This window comes from Leucoraja erinacea, chromosome 23 (genome assembly GCF_028641065.1).
Source record: "Leucoraja erinacea ecotype New England chromosome 23, Leri_hhj_1, whole genome shotgun sequence".
NCBI classification, from domain to species: Eukaryota; Metazoa; Chordata; class Chondrichthyes; order Rajiformes; family Rajidae; genus Leucoraja; species Leucoraja erinaceus.
Window position 1 is genome coordinate 25,161,092 of NC_073399.1, and position 18,848 is coordinate 25,179,939.

General features: G+C 44.4%; 1 protein-coding gene across 3 annotated transcripts in view; it reads right to left on the reverse strand.

Moving 5' to 3' along the window:
- Positions 1-18,848, reverse strand: part of LOC129708407 (fas-binding factor 1 homolog) — a 79,379-nt gene that overhangs the window by 5,857 nt on the left and 54,674 nt on the right. For 2 of the 3 annotated variants that reach the window (XM_055654133.1, XM_055654132.1), the window contains 5 exons: positions 9,269-9,408; positions 7,276-7,394; positions 5,340-5,462; positions 4,079-4,264; positions 2,263-2,439 (listed from right to left, as the gene is read on the reverse strand). In XM_055654133.1, the coding sequence (XP_055510108.1) occupies positions 2,263-2,439; positions 4,079-4,264; positions 5,340-5,462; positions 7,276-7,394; positions 9,269-9,408 (745 nt within the window). Of the gene's footprint in view, positions 1-2,262; positions 2,465-4,078; positions 4,265-5,339; positions 5,463-7,275; positions 7,395-9,268; positions 9,409-18,848 lie in introns of those variants that run through there. The other variant, XM_055654134.1, reaches the window with a different exon arrangement.

Genomic DNA, 18,848 nt, shown 5'->3' on the forward strand with positions numbered 1-18,848 from the left:
GTGTAAAAAGCAGTCAGTCTCAGTTTCTAAAATTAAGCTGAAGAATAGATGCAAAGTCCTGGATTAACTTGCGTGTCAAGCAGCATCACTGGAAAACATGAATAGGTGATGTTTCAGATCATGGCCCTTCTTCAGACTGATTATAGAGTGGGGAAAGGCAGCTAGAAGAGGGGAGAGGCAGGGCAAAGCCTGGCAGGTAATAGGTGAACACAGCCATTTTTTTCTGAAAGGTAGATGGTTGGACAACGTAGGTTATAGTGCAAGAGTGTTTCAAAGGTAAAAGATTTTATTGAATGGCGGATCAGGCAGAAGGTAGGTGGAGCGGCAGGGGAGTGCGTCTAGTTGGGGTACAGGGGAAGGGGGCCGAGGGGGCCGAGGGGAAGAAAGGGGATGGGGAGAGGAGTGTTGCTAGACGTTATCTATAATTGGATAATTCAATGCTCATACTGTTGGGCTGTAAACTACCCAAGCTCTTTTTTATTTTTGAAATTAAGCTCTTTAGTACACTTGGATCAATTTGTGGAGTGGTCTAAATTGACCTGGTTAAACCAAATTGAACATTAGTAAGCAGATTAGTGAGCAAATATACTTCACAGCACTGTCAAGGATGCCTATGATCACATTGTTAGTTGACAGTAATAGCAGAACATCATATTGGAGTGAATCAACTCAATGAAATCTGCTTCAGTGATGGTAATGACCTCGGAAGACCTGAGGGTGGGGGGGGGGGGGGAGATGAACAGACCTTTGGATGGACAAAGGCTGATGAGGGATGGTCAGCATGGTTTTGTACGTGGGAGGTCGTGTCTCACAAATGTGATTGAGTATTTTGAAGATGTGACCAAAAAGGTCAATGAGGGCAGAGCTTAGATGTTGGATATATATGGACTTCAGCAAAGCATTCGACAAGGTAGGCTGCTCGGGAAGGTTAGATCGCATTGGATCCAAGGAGAGATAGCTGAATGGATATAAAATTGGCTTCATGGAAGGAAGCAGACGGTGGAAGGTTGCTTCTTGGACTGGAGTCCTATGACTTGCCTTAAGGTTCGGTGCTGGGCCCGTTACTGTTTGTCATCTACATTAATGATTTGGATGAGAATATACAGGGCAAGATTAGCAAGTTTGCTGATGAACCACCCAAACGCAAGTGGTTTTGCAAATAGTGAAGATGGTTGTGGAAAATAGCAGCAGGAGGCCAGGTGGGCTCAGGAATGGTTCATGGAATTTAATAGAGAGAAATGTGAGGTATTGTATTTTAGGAAGTATAACATGGGCAGGACCTACACAGTGAATGGTAGGGCTCTGGAAGGTGTTGTATGGCAGAGGGATCTTGGAGTGCAGGTGCATTGTTCCTTGAAGGTGGCGTCACAGGTAGATAGGGTAGTCAAAAAGGCTTTTGGCACATTGACCTTCATCAGTCAGCGTATTGAGTACAGTAGTTTGGAGGTCATATTGCAGTTGTATAAGATGTTGGCAATGCCCCATTTTAGAGTATTGAGTTAAATTCTGGGCACCATGTTATGGGAAACATATTGTCAAGCTGGAAAGGGTACAGAGAAGATTTACAAGTATGTTGCCAGGACTAGAGGGTCTGAGCTATAGGGAGAGGTTGAGTAACCTCAGACTATTCCTTGGAACACAGGAGGTTGAGGGGTGATCTTATAGAGGTGTATAAAATCATGAAAGGAATAGATCGTGGAGATGCACATAGTCTTTTGCAGTCTCTTGCCCAGAGTAGGGTAATTGAGGACCAGAGGACATATGTTTAAGGTGAAGGGGAAAAGATTCAATAGGAATCCGAGGAGTAACTTTTTCCACACAAAGGATGGTGGGTGTATGGAACGTGCTACCAGAGGAGGCAGTTGGGGCTGGGACTATCCTAATGTTTAAGAAACAGTTAGACAAGTACTGTACATGGATCAGACAGGTTTGGAGGGATATAGAACAATTGCGGGCAGGTGGGATTAGTGTAATTGGGACATGTTGCCGGTGTGGGCAAGTTGCTTCCACGCTGTATCACTCCATAACTGCTTTTCCTTTATATCATATCATGTAATCTTTAGTCAAGATATGAGGATTATTTCAGTGGCAGACTTACAATTTTTAATGTCATCACTTGAAAATGGTATTCATGTTTTCTCTGATTTAACCATTCCTCAAGAAATAAATGTAATTTAATTCAAAAACTAAATTGTCTGATGTTTTTATCCAGGTAGAAATTTGACTCCGGTAAAAAAATTTGAATGACCATTATTTTCACACCTTGCTCATGTTGTCGACCTCTTCAGCCCTCTGCTTGATACGGATTGCCATGGCATTAACTCTCTCCTTTTCCAGCTGTAATTCATGACGCTCTTGATTTAGGACCTCTCGTTCCTGGGCTAGCTGTTCCTCCTTTGACTTCAGTTCCACAACTTTTACTTTAATTTCAGCTTGTTCCTACAGGTACATGTCAGACATGGTCCTATCATCAGTTAATGACTTGTAATTATATATTTAAAACATACAGTTCTTAACTGCTACCTAAAAAGACAGGAACTAACCAAACAAGAAGGTGTTTGTGTTAAGACACAAAGTGCTGGAATAACTCAGCGCGATAGGCAGCATCTCTGGAGAAAAGGAATGGATGAAGTTTCAGGTCGAGATCCTTCCTTCAGATGTTTGTGTTTTATGTTATTACCCGACTAGAAAAATTCATCTAATACAACTAATAAAATCTAAATTGTTTCCAAAATGAAGAAAAAGTGATGACAAATGTGATGACGCATTCAATGAGAAATATCCATGTAAATGCATGTTCTTTCTGTGCCTCTTTTATTTTATTTTAGTAGTCAGAGCAGCTCAGCTGAAATATTAACATGAGAAATCTGACAATTTGTGACAGCTAGATCATGGTGAGTGTTGGAAATCTGAAATAAAATTAGAGAAAGCTGGATGTATTCACCAGCTCAGACAACTTTTCTGATGAAAGAAACAAAGTTAATGTTTCAGTTTCAATTACCCATCATCGGAGCCGTGAATAGTATAGAGATTTTACAACAGGCTGAAGAAGGGTCTCGACCCGAAACGTCACCCATTCCTTCTCTCCAGAGATGCTGCCTGTCCCGCTGAGTTACTCCAGCATTTTGTGTGTACCTAGAGATTTTACAATGTAAAGTAAAACAAAAGGAATAATGATACAAGGCAAAGTGGGTGGTGATGAGATAGGTGAAGGAACACGTCTAATTTCAAGTAATCCTTTCATTCCCTCTCTCTCCGCCCCTCTCTCATCCTAGTCGTCTTGCTAGTTTCACTGTTTGTATCCCTTCATTTTCACCTCGTCCACGGACTACAATTCTGAATCAATCAATATGGAAACAGTTCTGAATCAAGCGATTTGGCGAGTCTGAGGCCATATAATGTAGAGGGTGTAAGGACAGAAAATTCCCTTCCCCAAAGAACATTGGCAAACCAGGTGGATTTTCACAATAATCCCATGGTTTAGAACACAGAAAGTGCACCACAGGAACAGGCCCTTCAGCCCACAATGTTTGTGATGAACATGAAGCCGTAAAACTGAGCTCATCTGCCCGTATCATGGGTACAATTACTGATGCCAACCTTTTTTTTGTTGAAATCATGACAATTATTTAGTTTCTTGAATTTACATTCTCACATGCCTGATATGGTATCCACTTCTGTCCCTGGATCAATGATCCAGAACTCTGACTCTTAGTTCATAGCTTCATTGCATTACTATATCGCAGTAGAGAACTTAGATTGCTTAAGTGATTCTTCAGGCCATGTTATCCAGTAGCATCCATCTCCTCTTCATGTTTCTGCACACATTCCTCATTGTAGTTAATCCTGCTGAACAGGCTTTATCAGTTTACATGATACCAGACCCCAGTTCAAGAGAAGCCTATGCTATCTGTAAGATAGGTTAAACCCCATATTAATACATACTTGTGTTCAAGTCTCTAGTTTTGGGAATAATGGACAGATTGAGAAATAACCAGCAGAAACCCAAACCCAACCCTGCATCTTATGACAGAGCAGAGATTTATTGCTTTATTAGAGGAATACGTTTCTCACTTACTTTTGCCAGGCTGAAGATTGTTCCTTCTTGCTGTGCATTGAGCTGCAGGGAACGGTTCGTATCTCGCTCCATCCGACCATTGTTCAGTTTCTGTTGTGTGTGAAACTCTGTCCATTCGCCAGCCAGTCTCCGACGCTCCTCCGCACAGCGCTGCATCACCGACTGCTGCTCCCCCAGCAAAGCACTCTGAGATTGAAACACGGAATGCAACATGGAAAAGCATCTTTCAATATAGACTTTCCACAGGGAAATCTCCACTGAGCTGCAGGAAGATCTCCTTGTTTCTCTACTGAAATCAGCTTCTTTCAGCCCAACATTTCAGCCGCAGGTTAAATGACTTGATGGCAAATGAAAATGAAAAAAATGCAGATGCTGGAAACATAAAATAAAAGCAGAAATTGTTGGAAACACTCAGCAGGGCAGGTAAGGAATCTTGCAGGAACACTAGCATAGTAGTTGTCACCATGCTTCTGCGAGGTTTAGATGCAGGGACCTATTTATCAACAAATGATCATGATAAAAAAGTACAGATGCAATGTTATAGATTAAATGTGTGCACACCACAGTCTCAGCTGCTAGAAATTCTGAATGCTTCCCCAACGGCTCTTTTCACACATAAGGTTAGACAACATGGATGAAATTTGATGACGAATCAGCTGAAAAGAAAAACCGAGTAGAGTGGAAAATGAGCACCAGGTTCATAGTTACCTGATTTGCTCACTGTACAGGATGAATTTCATTTTGTAAGATATACATCAAGGTAGAGGATAGTGTGAAGGGGAGATGATCAGGGATGGAATACTGATGACAGGGAGAGCAAGGGAGAAGGCTTCATTGGTACGCTTGTTTGCTACACACAACAGCACCTCCATTAGAAAATGTTGGACGGTGCTCAGGAAGGGAACTCAATTCAGACCTCCAAAATTCAGCTCCTAGGCCAACAAACATCAGCAGAAACTAAACACACAAAGACGCTTTCTGAGAATAAATACAAATTTGGTGCCCATTTTCCACCCACTCGGTTTTCCTTTTCAGCTAATTTGCCATCAAATTTCACCCACATCGTCTAACCTTTTGTGTGAAATAGATGTTGAACACACCACACATCTAGCAAGTGAGACTGTGTGTGGTGTGCACACGTTTAATTTGTAACATTGCATCCATATTTTCTACTTGTTCAGCTCCTAGACCGGCAAGTACACCGAGCAAGCAGTCAGCAGCAGAAATCTTCACATAAAGTATCTTTCTGTTAGTATCCTACCTTGGCCCTCTCCAGCTCCTCCCTCTCAATGCTGAAGTGTTGGCTCATGAGTCGACGCTCCTCCTCTAGAGATCGCTGCACCGATTCCACTTTAGTTTGCTCCGATGTTGCCCTCCAACGCTCCTGCACAACAGTTGCAAATGCAAAACAGTTCCATGTATTTACCCAAATCTCAAGTAGCTGAGTGACATTTTTCCAATTAATGGCAAGCAATGCCTTCCGAGTACTGTGCCACTCACCTCTAAGATCTATAAAAACATTTTTTTTAATGTTTTTATATGACAACATTGAGTTCAATTCAAGAAATTAAATCCATGAAACATTGCTCAATTACTCACTAAAAATATCCAAATCTGGGGGAAGTGACATTTTTGACATAAAAGCCAGGAATTACATTTTATACTAAACTCATCCAAATGGTGTATATATTGCCACGCAGCATTTGGGGCATGAGATGGTAACGTCCCTACCACTCTCACAGGGAACTGGACATTCAGGCCCTCAGACAGTAGACTACTGAAATCCCCAAGAGATTGCAAGACCCACACCCCTCAGTTGAGACTGTTCTTACACCCCACTGGGAAGGAAGAGCCCCCGCCCCTCAGTGAGTATAGCTGCTGTATCCTTGTGGAATATAGTTACCACATCCTTCTCTGAGATTAATCCTGTAACTCAGGGAACTATTTGATTTCACCACCCCCACTGCCTTCAGAACACTGCCTAAGAGATCCATCCAGGTGGTTCTGAAATATTGCTGTCAATTTCAGAACAAGGTTTAAATATAAGTGTCTGAAGAAGTTCCTGACCTGAAAAATCATTTGTCCATGTTCTCCTCCTGAGATGCTGCCAGACCCGCTGAGTTACTCCAGCATTTTGTGTCTATCTAAGGTTTTACCACATCATAGAAACATAGAAAATAGGTGCATGCCATTTGGCCCTTCGAGCCAGCACCGCCATTCAATATAATCATGGCTGATCATCCAAACTCAGTACCCCGTCCCTGCTTTTTCCTCAGATCCCTTGATTCCGATAGCCCTAAGAGTTTTAATCTAACTCTCTCTTGAAAACATCCAGTGAATTGGCCTCCACTGCCTTCTGGGGCAGAGAATTCCACAGATTCACAACTCCGGGGGAAAAAGTTTTTCCACAACCTGTCCTAAATGGCCTACCCTTTATTCTTAAACTGCGATCCCTTGTTCTGGACTCCCCCAACATGGGGTCTGCTGTACATGCACTGACGTCCAGTCATTTTTTAGCACAGCCATTGGAAGACAACTGAAGTAGGTGAACTATTATTAATTAATCGAATCATTATTAACCTACTTCCCACCTGTACTCCAACACATAATAAAATCACAGCTCATTACCCTAACCTCCGCCACCAATCTGCCAAGCCACAATTTGTCTTCATGCCACCACTCTCCTATAGATTTGGCAATTGGAGACAATTTCATTGTCCACAAGCCCCAAAATTATTACATTCCCGTGTTATCCCAGTCTTTTTCAGTTATCTTTTTATTAATATTTTGATTTTAAATTGATGGGATTCCCTCAATTTTAATTGAGAAATTAATTTTTCAAATTTACCAAAAGTTTATTTTCTGTTATCCATTTAAAACGTAATTATATCTGAATGGTGTGCATGATGCTAAAACACTAGATGATGGGCAAATTAGCCTCTGATTTTCTAGTCTCTCCTGTCATTTAATGGCATGACATTATAATAAATGATACCAATCCTTTAATTAAGAATCAAAAAGTGGGTAAAATTTGGGATGGAGTTGTATGTTCGAAAACATTTAATCCGACTCTAACCGGAACCATACAATCAGGAATGGACATATTAAAATTTCAAGCATTGTAGTACTTGACAGATTTTAACATGTTATTAACTAAATTAAAATGTATTAAATTACATTTTAACATTTAAAAGCACCTTTTCAAGAAGTCGTGTCTGTTCATTCAGCCTGATCTCCATTTTGGTTATTACATCCTGCAGGCGTGCTCTCTCCTCCTCCAGGTCTCTCTGCTGGTGTAACAGTCTATCCTGCTGAGCTAAAGGAGACCACAAAAACAAAACAACAGTCAGATTCCAAAAATGGCAAAATCATCACTGACACAGGACTAGAGCAGGTGCGAGAAAACAAAATACAGGTGAAAGACATATTTGGGGCTATGGTTATGATTATCATATGGGCAGCAATGGAGCTCCACAAGACTACAAAGTGTGTGTCGAGAAACTGTAGGGTCATAAACCGTAACCGTAATAGTAAAAATAATTTAATGAATTTTCTAATGAGAGGCCAGAAGAGTACTCATGGAACAACAGCACAGGAACAGGCCATTCAGTCCGTAATGTCTGGCCATTCAGTCCATCATGTACAATCATGATGCCAAGTTAAATTAATCTTTGCCTGCACATTATCCACACATCCTTTCCTTCCCTGGATATCGATGTACCTATCTAAATGCCTCTTAAACACAATGATCCTATCTGATTCCACAATGGGATCTCCTTCCCTGGCAGTGCATTCCAGGCAACCAATAGTCTGTTAAAAAAAAAAAACTTTCCTCGCACAGCTCCTTCAAACATTGTCTTTTTCACATTAAAGTTATGCCCTACTGTCATTAGGGATATAGGTAAACTGCAGAAATGGGCGATGAAATTGCAGATGGAGTTTAATCTGATCAAGTGTGAAGTGTTGCACTATGGGAGTCAATATAAGGAGAGAGTGTCAGTTAATGGTAAGACCGTTAACAGCATTGATGTGCATAGGGATCTTAAAGACAAATCACAGCTCACTAAAGTAGATAGGCCGGTTAAGAAGGCATATGGAATGCTTGACTTCATTGTCAATGGCATGGAGTATAAGAGTCTGATGTCATGATGCAGCTCTAAGACTTTGATTGGATTGCGTTTGGAGTATTTCATGCAGTTCTGGTTGTTCCATTAAAGGAAGGATGCAGAGGCTTTGGAGAGGGTGCAGTGGAGGTTTACGAGAATGCTGCCTGGATTAGAGGGTTTCATCTACAAGAAGTTGGATAAACTTTGATTGTTTTCTCTGGAATGTTGGAGGTTGAGGGAAGACGATAGAAGTATATAACATTATGAGGGGCATAGATAGGGTAGACAGTAGGAACTTTTTTCTCAGGGTAGAAATGTCCAAAATTAAAGGGCATAGCTATAAAGTGAGAGGGGGAAAGTTTAATGATGATATGCAGAGCAGGTTTTTTTTAACACGGAGAGTGGTGGATGCACTGTGTGGCATGAGTGGATCCAGATATGATAGTGTCATTTAAGAGGCCTTTAGATAGGCACGTGGATGTGCAAGGAATAGAGGGATATAGATCATGTACAGGCAGATTAGATCAGTTTAGCATGCCATTGTGTTTGGCGCAAACATTGTGGGCCAAAGGACCCGTTCCTCTACCGTATTGTTCTATGTTCCCTCACCCCCTCCCCTGACATTTTCTGTCAGTTGTATTTCAGTCAGTAGTACACAAGTAATTCCAAGGTTAGATAGATACAACATGTCCTGTGGATCTTTGAATCTGTAACCTGTATGGTAACTTAAATTTCACTGTACCTTAATTGGTACATGTGACAATAAACTGACCTTGCAACCTTGAATACCTGGTCAATCTCTTGTCCAAAAACACAATCAAGTGCTCTACCTACATTACATCAGTGACAACACTTAAGAAGCTATAAAGAACGTTATCTAAATCTAAATTTTGTTAGTTATTTAAGTTATGACATCTGACAGAAGCTGCATACCCAAATCTCGTTGCACTTATGTGCAATGACAATAAAATATATTATTATTATGTTACAAAAGGTGCCACTGACAACATATACATGAATGAAGAGTTTTGAGGATTCAGGTTTTTTGTCAAAGTAAATAATTTAAAAAAATGACATATCTAACCTCGCTGCTGTTCATCTCGTAACCGTGCACTGATCTCCATCTCATGGGATGTGCTCTGATGTGCGCTTTCCACTTTATAGGAGAGATCATTCAGCTTTCCAGAGAAGAATTCCATCTGCTCTATGACAGTATTGAGCGATCTATGGGGCATTAATGGCAAATAAATACATGTGGCATTGAATCAAGGATATACAAGGAACTGCAGATGCTTGTTTACAAAATCAAGGATATTCTAAAGTAGGAGCTTCATAGGGAGAATTATCAAAAGCCTCTCTGAAGAGCTTTCCTCCTAACATGACGGAAGTTGACTTATTTCACCAATGTAGATTAAAAATCCTCTCTTTCTTGAACATTTCAATGGTATTCTAGCTGTTCAGGTTTGAGGGGCGGTCATTGTTTTCCAGGGTATTTCTAAAGCTTCAGTTGACAGTTGTGGACAGTGAAGAATACTGTGAATAGATGCAGCAGTATAAAGATTAGTTATAGATATAGACAGAGAAATGATAAAGGGAAATTAACCTGACCAAGCTTGGGGTGTTGCACTTTGGGAAGTCAAATGTAAAGGGGAGCTATACAATAAATGGCAGGTTCCTTAAAAACATTGATGTACAGCTTGGCATCCAAATCCATAGCTCTCTGAAATCAACAACACAAGTAAAGAGAGCAAATGGTATGCACGCCTTCATAGTTCGGGGCATTGAGTATAAGAGTCAGGTTTTGTAAGGCCACATTTAACCATATAACCATATAACAATTACAGCACGGAAACAGGCCATCTCGACCCTTCTAGTCCGTGCCGAACACGTATTCTCCCCTAGTCCCATATACCTGCGCTCAGACCATAACCCTCCATTCCTTTCCCGTCTATATAACTATCTAATTTATTTTTAAATGATAAAAACGAACCTGCCTCCACCACCTTCACTGGAAGCTCATTCCACACAGCCACCACTCTCTGAGTAAAGAAGTTCCCCCTCATGTTACCCCTAAACTTCTGTCCTTTAATTCTCATGTCATGTCCCCTTGTTTGAATCTTCCCTACTCTCAGTGGGAAAAGCTTATCCATGTCAACTCTGTCTATCCCTCTCATCATTTAAAAGACCTCTATCGTCCCCCCTTAACCTTCTGCGCTCCAAAGAATAAAGACCTAAATTGTTCAACCTTTCTCTGTAACTTAGTTGCTGAAACCCAGGCAACATTCTAGTAAATCTCCTCTGTACTCTCTCTATTTTGTTGACATCCTTCCTATAATTATGCGACCAAAATTGTACACCATAATCCAGAATTGGCCTCACCAATGCCTTGTACAATTTTAACATTACATCCCAACTTCTATACTCAATGCTCTGATTTATCAAGGCCAGCACACCAAAAGCTTTCTTTACCACCCTATTTACATGAGATTCCACTTTCAGGGAACTGTGCAGTTATTCCCAGATCCCTCTGTTCACCTGCATTCTTCAATTCCCTACCATTTACCATGTACGTCCTATTTTGATTTGTCCTGCCAAGATGTAGCACCTCACACTTATCAGCATTAAACTACATCTGCCACCTTTCAGCCCACTCTTCCAACAGGCATAAATTTCTCTGTAGACTTTGAAAATCTATTTCATTATCCACAACCCCACCTATCTTAGTATCATCTGCATACTTAAACCCCCTTTTCACGGGGCGACTTGACGCAAGAGTTAACCAAAGCTGAACATCGTGGGAACCTCTTGCGATAGCCGTACGACATTCGTTGACCACCGTGGCGCTAACGGCAGGTATTCGTGTAACTTAGTGACTCGGGAGAAAATTCAAACAAGCTTGAATTTCTCCAAGAGTGACTTGTACACTAGTGGTTGAATATTGCAACATTATATGCACGTAGTGGCCAGTGCGATATCCGTACTGACTCTTGCGTGTACCGTGGGAACTCCTGCGAATGGTGAACCCGGAAGCTGGACAGAGGGGACAGAAGGTGAGTAAATATTGTCTTCTGTGGGATTGAATTTAAAAAATAAAGATTTGAATCCGCATATGGACATCAACTTATTCATGAGTTATGTTAATGTGATTCAAGAAAATAACTATAATCTTTAAAAGGGACTTTACTGAAAGGTCCCGCATTTTTATGGTCCGTGAGAAATTTTTCACATGTACTTCTTTGAGAGATACAGCTCGGAGTCCTCGCCGACTAGCGATCGATGCCTTTCCGAAGCAGGGTCCGGAACGCTACCAATCAATGTTCTCCAGATACCCGTGTAAAGGAGTGAACTGCACATGCTGGTTTAAAACGAAGACAGACACAAAAAGCTGGAGTAACTCAGCGAGTCAAGCAGCATCTCTGGAGAAAAATAGGTGATGTTTCGGGACGAGACACATCTTCAGACTCAATTCCGATTAGGATGTCTGAAGAAGGGTTCCGATTCGATTCGCCACCTATACTTTTTCTCCAGAGATGCTGCCTGACACGCTGACTTACTCCAGCTTTTTATGTTTTTCTTCCCAGATCTGACTTACCTGCTGAGTTACACCAACATTTTGTGTCCGTGTTCACTATGAACATTGAATTATTTAATTTTAGGTAACACACTCTCTCTCTCTCTCTCCCCCCCCCCCCCCCCCCCCCCCCCCCCCCCCCCCCCATGCAGTAAATCATGGTTACTTCCGCCCAGTTGCACTTACCCCCATCATCACCAAGTGCTTCGAGAGGCTGGTCCTGGCACACCTCAAAAGCTGCCTACCCCCCACACTGGATCCCTATCAGTTTGCCTACCGCAAGAACAGGAGTACGGAGGATGCCATCTCAACGGCACTTCACTCCGCCCTCTCCCACCTCGACAACAGAGACACTTATGTAAGAATGCTGTTCATCGATTACAGCTCAGCATTCAACACCATTATTCCATCAAAACTGATCACCAAACTCGGTAACCTGGGCATCGACCCCTCCCTCTGCAACTGGATACTGGACTTTCTAACCAACAGACCCCAGTCTGTGAGGTTACACAAGCACACCTCTTCAACCCTCACCCTGAACACCGGCGTTCCTCAGGGCTGTGTGCTGAGCCCCCTCCTCTACTCCCTCTTCACCTATGACTGCACACCTGTACATGGTACTAACACCATCATCAAGTATGCAGATGATACAACGGTGATTGGCCTCATCAGCAACAGCGATGAGCTGGCCTACAGGGAGGAGGTCCAGCACTTAGCAGCATGGTGTGCTGACAACAACCTGGCCCTTAACTCCAAGAAGACCAAGGAGCTCATTGTAGACTTCAGGAAGTCCAGAGGCGGCACGCACACCCCCATCCACATTAACGGGACGGAGGTGGAACGCGTTTCTAGCTTCAGGTTCCTGGGAGTCAACATCTCCGATGACCTCTCTTGGACCCACAATACCTCTACTCTGATCAAGAAGGCTCATCAGCGTCTCTTCTTCCTGAGGAGACTGAAGAAGGTCCATCTGTCTCCTCAGATCCTGGTGAACTTCTACCGCTGCACACCATCGAGAGCATCCTTACCAACTGCATCACAGTATGGTATGGCAACTGCTCTGTCTCCGACCGGAAGGCATTGCAGAGGGTGGTGAAAATTGCCCAACGCATCACCGGTTCCACGCTCCCCTCCATTGAGTCTGTCCAAAGCAAGCGCTGTCTGCGGAGGGCGATCAGCATCGCCAAGGACTGCTCTCACCCCAACCATGGACTGTTTACCCTCCTACCATCCGGGAGGCGCTACAGGTCTCTCCGTTGCCGAACCAGCAGGTCGAGGAACAGGTTCTTTCCGGCGGCTGTCACTCTACTCAACAACGCACCTCGGTGACTGCCAATCACCCCCCCCCCCCCGGACACTTATTATTATTTTTTATTCAAATCGTTTGCTATGTCGCTCTTCAAGGGAGATGCTAAATGCATTTCGTTGTCTCTGTACTGTACACTGACAATGACAATTAAAATTGAATCTGAATCTGAATCTGAATCTGAATCTGGTTAACCAGTCCAAGGTTTGCAACGCTGGTTCCCTCTTGGGATCACACTATCCCTAGCCAACAATTGGCACATCAGGGAACCAAATATAGACATAAAGTGCTGGAGTGATTCAGTGGGTCAGGCAGCATCTCTGGAGGAAAGGGTTAGGCGACATTTCGGGTCGGGACCCCTCTTCAAAATACCCTGCTGAGGTCATCTGTTGTTGGCCCTGATTTGACCCGGTCTTTTCTTGCTTCCAGTTCCCCCCTACAATCATCCCGAAGAAGGGTCCCGACCAAAAATTGAATCTATTCCTTTTCTCCAGAGATGCTGCTTGGCCCGCTGAGTTACTCCAGCATTTTTTGTCTAACTTGCTGATTCAGACAGTTTTTGATTTACTCTGAAACACACGTTGGAAATTTAAACTTGGGCGCAACTAACATTGTCTTACTACCGTGGGAACTCTTTAACTCAGCGGGAAGGCAGCAGTTAATTGTTGCTCCCTTCAGTTTCCCAGGGGGTCGGGACGGGACTGGAGTTGGGAGGGAAAGGTGGGGCAGTCGAGGGAGAGGAGGGGGAGACAGATGGGGGTGTCTTCATTTACTGGCGGCGGGTGTCTGTCACTGAAACAGGCAGGTGAGATTTCACATCCACCTTGTGTGTGCCTCTCTCTCTCTCCCTCCCTCCCTCTCACACAGGCTGAGAGACTCTGCCTCTGTGAGTGTACGTCTATTTCTCCCCCTCTCCCACACTCCCACACACTAGCAGTTTAGGGGCTGCGAGGATGTGTGTTTTTCCTTATGTAATTTGACAACGTTTAAAAACAATTTAGACGAAGCATACTTGAAGAGGAACTTGAATGGAAAACGTTGCCAGGAAGTGTGCAATTTTTTAATATATAGTGCAGCACGAAAAGAAAGATAGAACCGAGATTTATATTTAATCAATTGTGATATTGATGTATTGTAGCTACATCAGCACGTCGTGATTGTCCGCTTATTATGTTGTTATTACTCTTCTGTGGGGAGGGGAGGGGGGGGGGGGTATTTATTTAGAGTCAGACCTTTCAGCTGCCTTGTGGTAGAGGTTTGTTGCGGTAGTAATGACCTCGCTGGGACCTCCGGCAGTGTTTGGCCGAACCCACAAGCCCGGAGCCTGGCCCCCAAAACCAATCTAGACCCCATGGAGTACTGAACAACAAGAGACAGGGCAACTTCCCGATCTCGCACTAATCGGACCGTTCGATCTGAAACGGATGCCATGGATTCCCAGAAAAAGCGGGAACGCGTCTTGTGAACGCAGACAGAGAATCCGCTGCTCACTTGTGTAAGAGCCGTTACTTGGCAACCCCGACGCGAAGCATAGAGAGCCCCCCCCTGGACTCGCCTTATGGCCTATGATGTCCATCCAATTCTAATGACCACTTTAGGATTCACTGAGCTCACCAGCTAATCATGTTAAAGTTAACCTTCAAATCCCTCCAGACCGAGTAACTGTGCTCACTCCATCTGTGTCTCCCACATACACAGTAAAACTCTGCTTTGTGTGTGTATATACCAATTCAACCAAGGGAGGATATTTATAGTGTGTGAAAAAAAAAGTGACATCATTTGTGCCACGTGATGATTTAATTACACTTGACAGTTTACAATGTCATTCAAGATTTAACGGGAAAGCTCGGGAGACGGACAAGTCACTCGCACAAATAACAGAAATGCCGAGTACCGTGGGAACTCTTTGTCTACCCCCCCGTTATATCGTGTGATATCGTGCTAGACCACGACCACTTCACTCTGGCTACATCTTGCGTCAAGTCGCCCCGTGAAAAAGGCCTATTACTAATCCAATTTACCACACCATCATCCAGATCATTGATGTAATTGACAAACAACAGTGGACCCAACACAGATCCCTGTGGCACCCCACTAGTCACTGGCCTCCAACCTGACAAACAACCATCCACCATTACTCTCTGGCATCTCCCATTCAGCCACTGTTGAATCCATCTTGCTACTCCACCATTAATACCCAACAATTGAACCTTCTTAACCAACCTTCCGTGAGGAACCTTGTCAAAGGCCTTACTGAAGTCCATATATACAACATCCACTGCGTTACCCTCATCAATTTCCCGAGTAACCTCTTCTAAAAATTCAAGAAGATTAGTCAAACACGACCTTCCAGGCACAAATCCATGTTGACTGTTCCTAATCAGACCCTGTTTATCCAGATGCTTATATATATTATCTCTAAGTATCTGTTCCATTAATTTGCCCACCACTGACGTCAAACTAACAGGTCTATAATTGCTAGGTTTACTCTTAGACCCCTTTTTAAATAATGGAACAACATGCGCAGGACGCCAATCCTCCGGCACTATTCCCGTTTCTAATGACATCAAATTAACAGGTCTATAATTGCTAGGTTTACTCTTAGACCCCTTTTTAAACAATGGAACAACATGCGCGGTACGCCAATCCTCCGGCACTATTCCCGTTTCTAATGACATTTGAAATATTTCTGTCATAGTCCCTGCTATTTCTACACTAACTTCCCTCAATGTCCTAGGGAATATCCTGTCCGGACCCAGAGACTTATCCACTTTTATATTTCTCAAAAGTGTCAGTACAGATTCAGATTCAGATTCAGATTCAATTTTAATTGTCATTGTCAGTGTACAGTACAGAGACAACGAAATGCATTTAGCATCTCCCTGGAAGAGCGACATAGCAAACGATTTGAATAAATAATAATAAGTGTCCGGGGGGGATTGGCAGTCACCGAGGTACGTTGTTGAGTAGAGTGACAGCCGCCGGAAAGAAGCTGTTCCTCGACCTGCTGGTTCGGCAACGGAGAGACCTGTAGCGCCTCCCAGATGGTAGGAGGGTAAACAGTCCATGGTTGGGGTGAGAGCAGTCCTTGGCGATGCTGAGCACCCTCCGCAGACAGCGCTTGCTTTGGACAGACTCAATGGAGGGGAGCGCGAGGAACCGGTGATGCGTTGGGCAATTTTCACCACCCTCTGCAATGCCTTCCGGTCGGAGACAGAGCAGTTGCCATACCATACTGTGATGCAGTTGGTAAGGATGCTCTCGATGGTGCAGCGGTAGAAGTTCACCAGGATCTGAGGAGACAGATGGATCTTCTTCAGTCTCCTCAGGAAGAAGAGACGCAGATGAGCCTTCTTGATCAGAGTAGAGGTATTGTGGGTCCAAGAGAGGTCATCGGAGATGTTGACTCCCAGGAACCTGAAGCTAGAAACACGTTCCACCTCCGTCCCGTTAATGTGGATGGGGGTGTGCGTGCCGCCTCTGGACTTCCTGAAGTCTACAATGAGCTCCTTGGTCTTCTTGGAGTTAAGGGCCAGGTTGTTGTCAGCGCACCATGCTGCTAAGTGCTGGACCTCCTCCCTGTAGGCCAGCTCATCGTTGTTGCTGATGAGGCCAATCACTGTTGTATCATCTGCATACTTGATGATGGTGTTAGTACCATGTACAGGTGTGCAGTCATAGGTGAAGAGGGAGTAGAGGAGGGGGCTCAGCACACAGCCCTGTGGAACGCCGATGTTCAGGGTGAGGGTTGAAGAGGTGTGCTTGTCTAACCTCACAGACTGGGGTCTGTTGGTTAGAAAGTCCAGTATCCAGTTGCAGAGGGAGGGGTCGATGTCCAGGTTACCGAGTTTGGTGATCAGTTTTGATGGTATAATGGTGTTGAATGCTGAGCTGTAATCGATGAACAGCATTCTTACGTAAGTGTCTCTGTTGTCGAGGTGGGAGAGGGCAGAGTGAAGTGCCGTTGAGATGGCATCCTCCGTACTCCTGTTCTTGCGGTAGGCAAACTGATAGGGATCCAGTGTGGGGGGTAGGCAGCTTTTGAGGTGTGCCAGGACCAGCCTCTCGAAGCACTTGGTGATGATGGGGGTAAGTGCAACTGGGCGGAAGTCGTTGAGTGTTTTGGCACTGGCACGATGGAGGTGGTTTTAAGGCAAGTGGGGACAACTGCTTGGGCAAGTGACAGGTTGAAGATGTCAGTCCAGACATCTGTCAGCTGCGCAGCACAGGCCCTGAGCACGCGCCCGGGGATGCCGTCAGGGCCAGCAGCTTTACGTGCATTAGTCCTACTCAGTGCCACGTATACGTCGTAGGGGGTGAGTGTGAGGGGTTGGTGATCGGCAGGTAGCACAGCCTTGATGGCTGTCTCTAGATTGTCCCTGTCGAAGCGGCCATAGAAGTGATTAAGCTCCTCAAGGAAGGAGGCGTCGCTGGATGTGGGGGTGATGTTGGAGGGTCTGTAGTCCGTGATGGCCTGGATGCCTTGCCACATGCGTCAGGGGTCGGAGTTGTTGTTGAAGTGCTCCTCAATCCTGAGCTTATGGCAGTGCTTGGCCTTCCTGATGCCCCTCTTCAGGTTAGCCCTGGATGAACTGTAGGCTCGAGCATCGCCTGACCTGAAAGCGGTGTCCCGTGCTTTCAGCAGTAGCCTGACCTCGCCGTTCATCCATGGCTTCTGATTCGGGTATATGGTCACCTGTTTGAGGGAGGTGACACTATTGATGGTGGAGTTTATAAAGTCCAGAACAGAGGATGTGTAGGAATCAATGTCCGTGTGGGAGTCAAGGGTGGCCTGGGCTGCAAACGCCTTCCAGTCAGTGTTTCCAAAGCACTGCTGAAGTGTGAAGTCCGCTTCCTCTGACCAGACTTTAACTGTCCTCACAGTTGGTTTAACCCGTCTGATGAGTGGGGAGTACTTAGGGAGCAGGAACAATGAGACATGATCAGACTGACCAAGGTGGGGGAGGGGGATGGCTTTGTAAGCTTCAGCCATGTTGGTGTAGACTTTGTCCAGTGTCTTGTCTACTCTAGTGGGGAAGGATACATGTTGGTGGAATTTGGGGAGTACAGTCTTCAGGTTAGAGTGATTGAAGTCATCCGCAACAATGAAGGCTGCCTCGGGGTTGTGAGTCTGTTGTTTGCTAATGGCAGTATGCAGCTCTTTCATTGCAAGCTTGGCATTAGCATCAGGAGGGATATAGGCTGCAGTCACAACAGTGGAGGTGAACTCTCTGGGCAGATAGAACGGTCTGCATCTAACCAAGAGGAACTCAAGGTTAGCTGAACAGTGACTCTCGATGATGGTGGAGTCCGTGCACCATGCTTTGTTTACATAAATGCACAGACCCCCACCTCTGGTCTTACCAGAGTCTGATGTCCTGTCCGCTCGGAGTAAATGATGCCCCGAAAGCTGGATGGCGCTGTGAGGAACGTCAGTGTTGAGCCAAGTTTCCGTGAAGATCAGGATGTTGCAGTCCTTGATCCAGTTGTGGGAGGTGATCCTTAGCCGGAGTTCATCCATTTTGTTTGCCAGTGAGCGCACGTTGGCGAGGAAAAGGCTAGGAATCGCTGCCCTGTGTGGGGCTAGCTCTAACCTGGCCAGTACTTCCTCTTCTTTGAATCTCATAGTTTCCATAGCTACTCTACTTGTTTCCCTTACTAAATCTACTTCATTATCCACAACCCCACCTATCTTAGTAAAGAAGGTTGGCAGAAGAACGCAGAGATTTCATGACGCTCTTTTCTTTTGCTCCTCAATAACAGAATGATAGTGTAATATTATCAGCA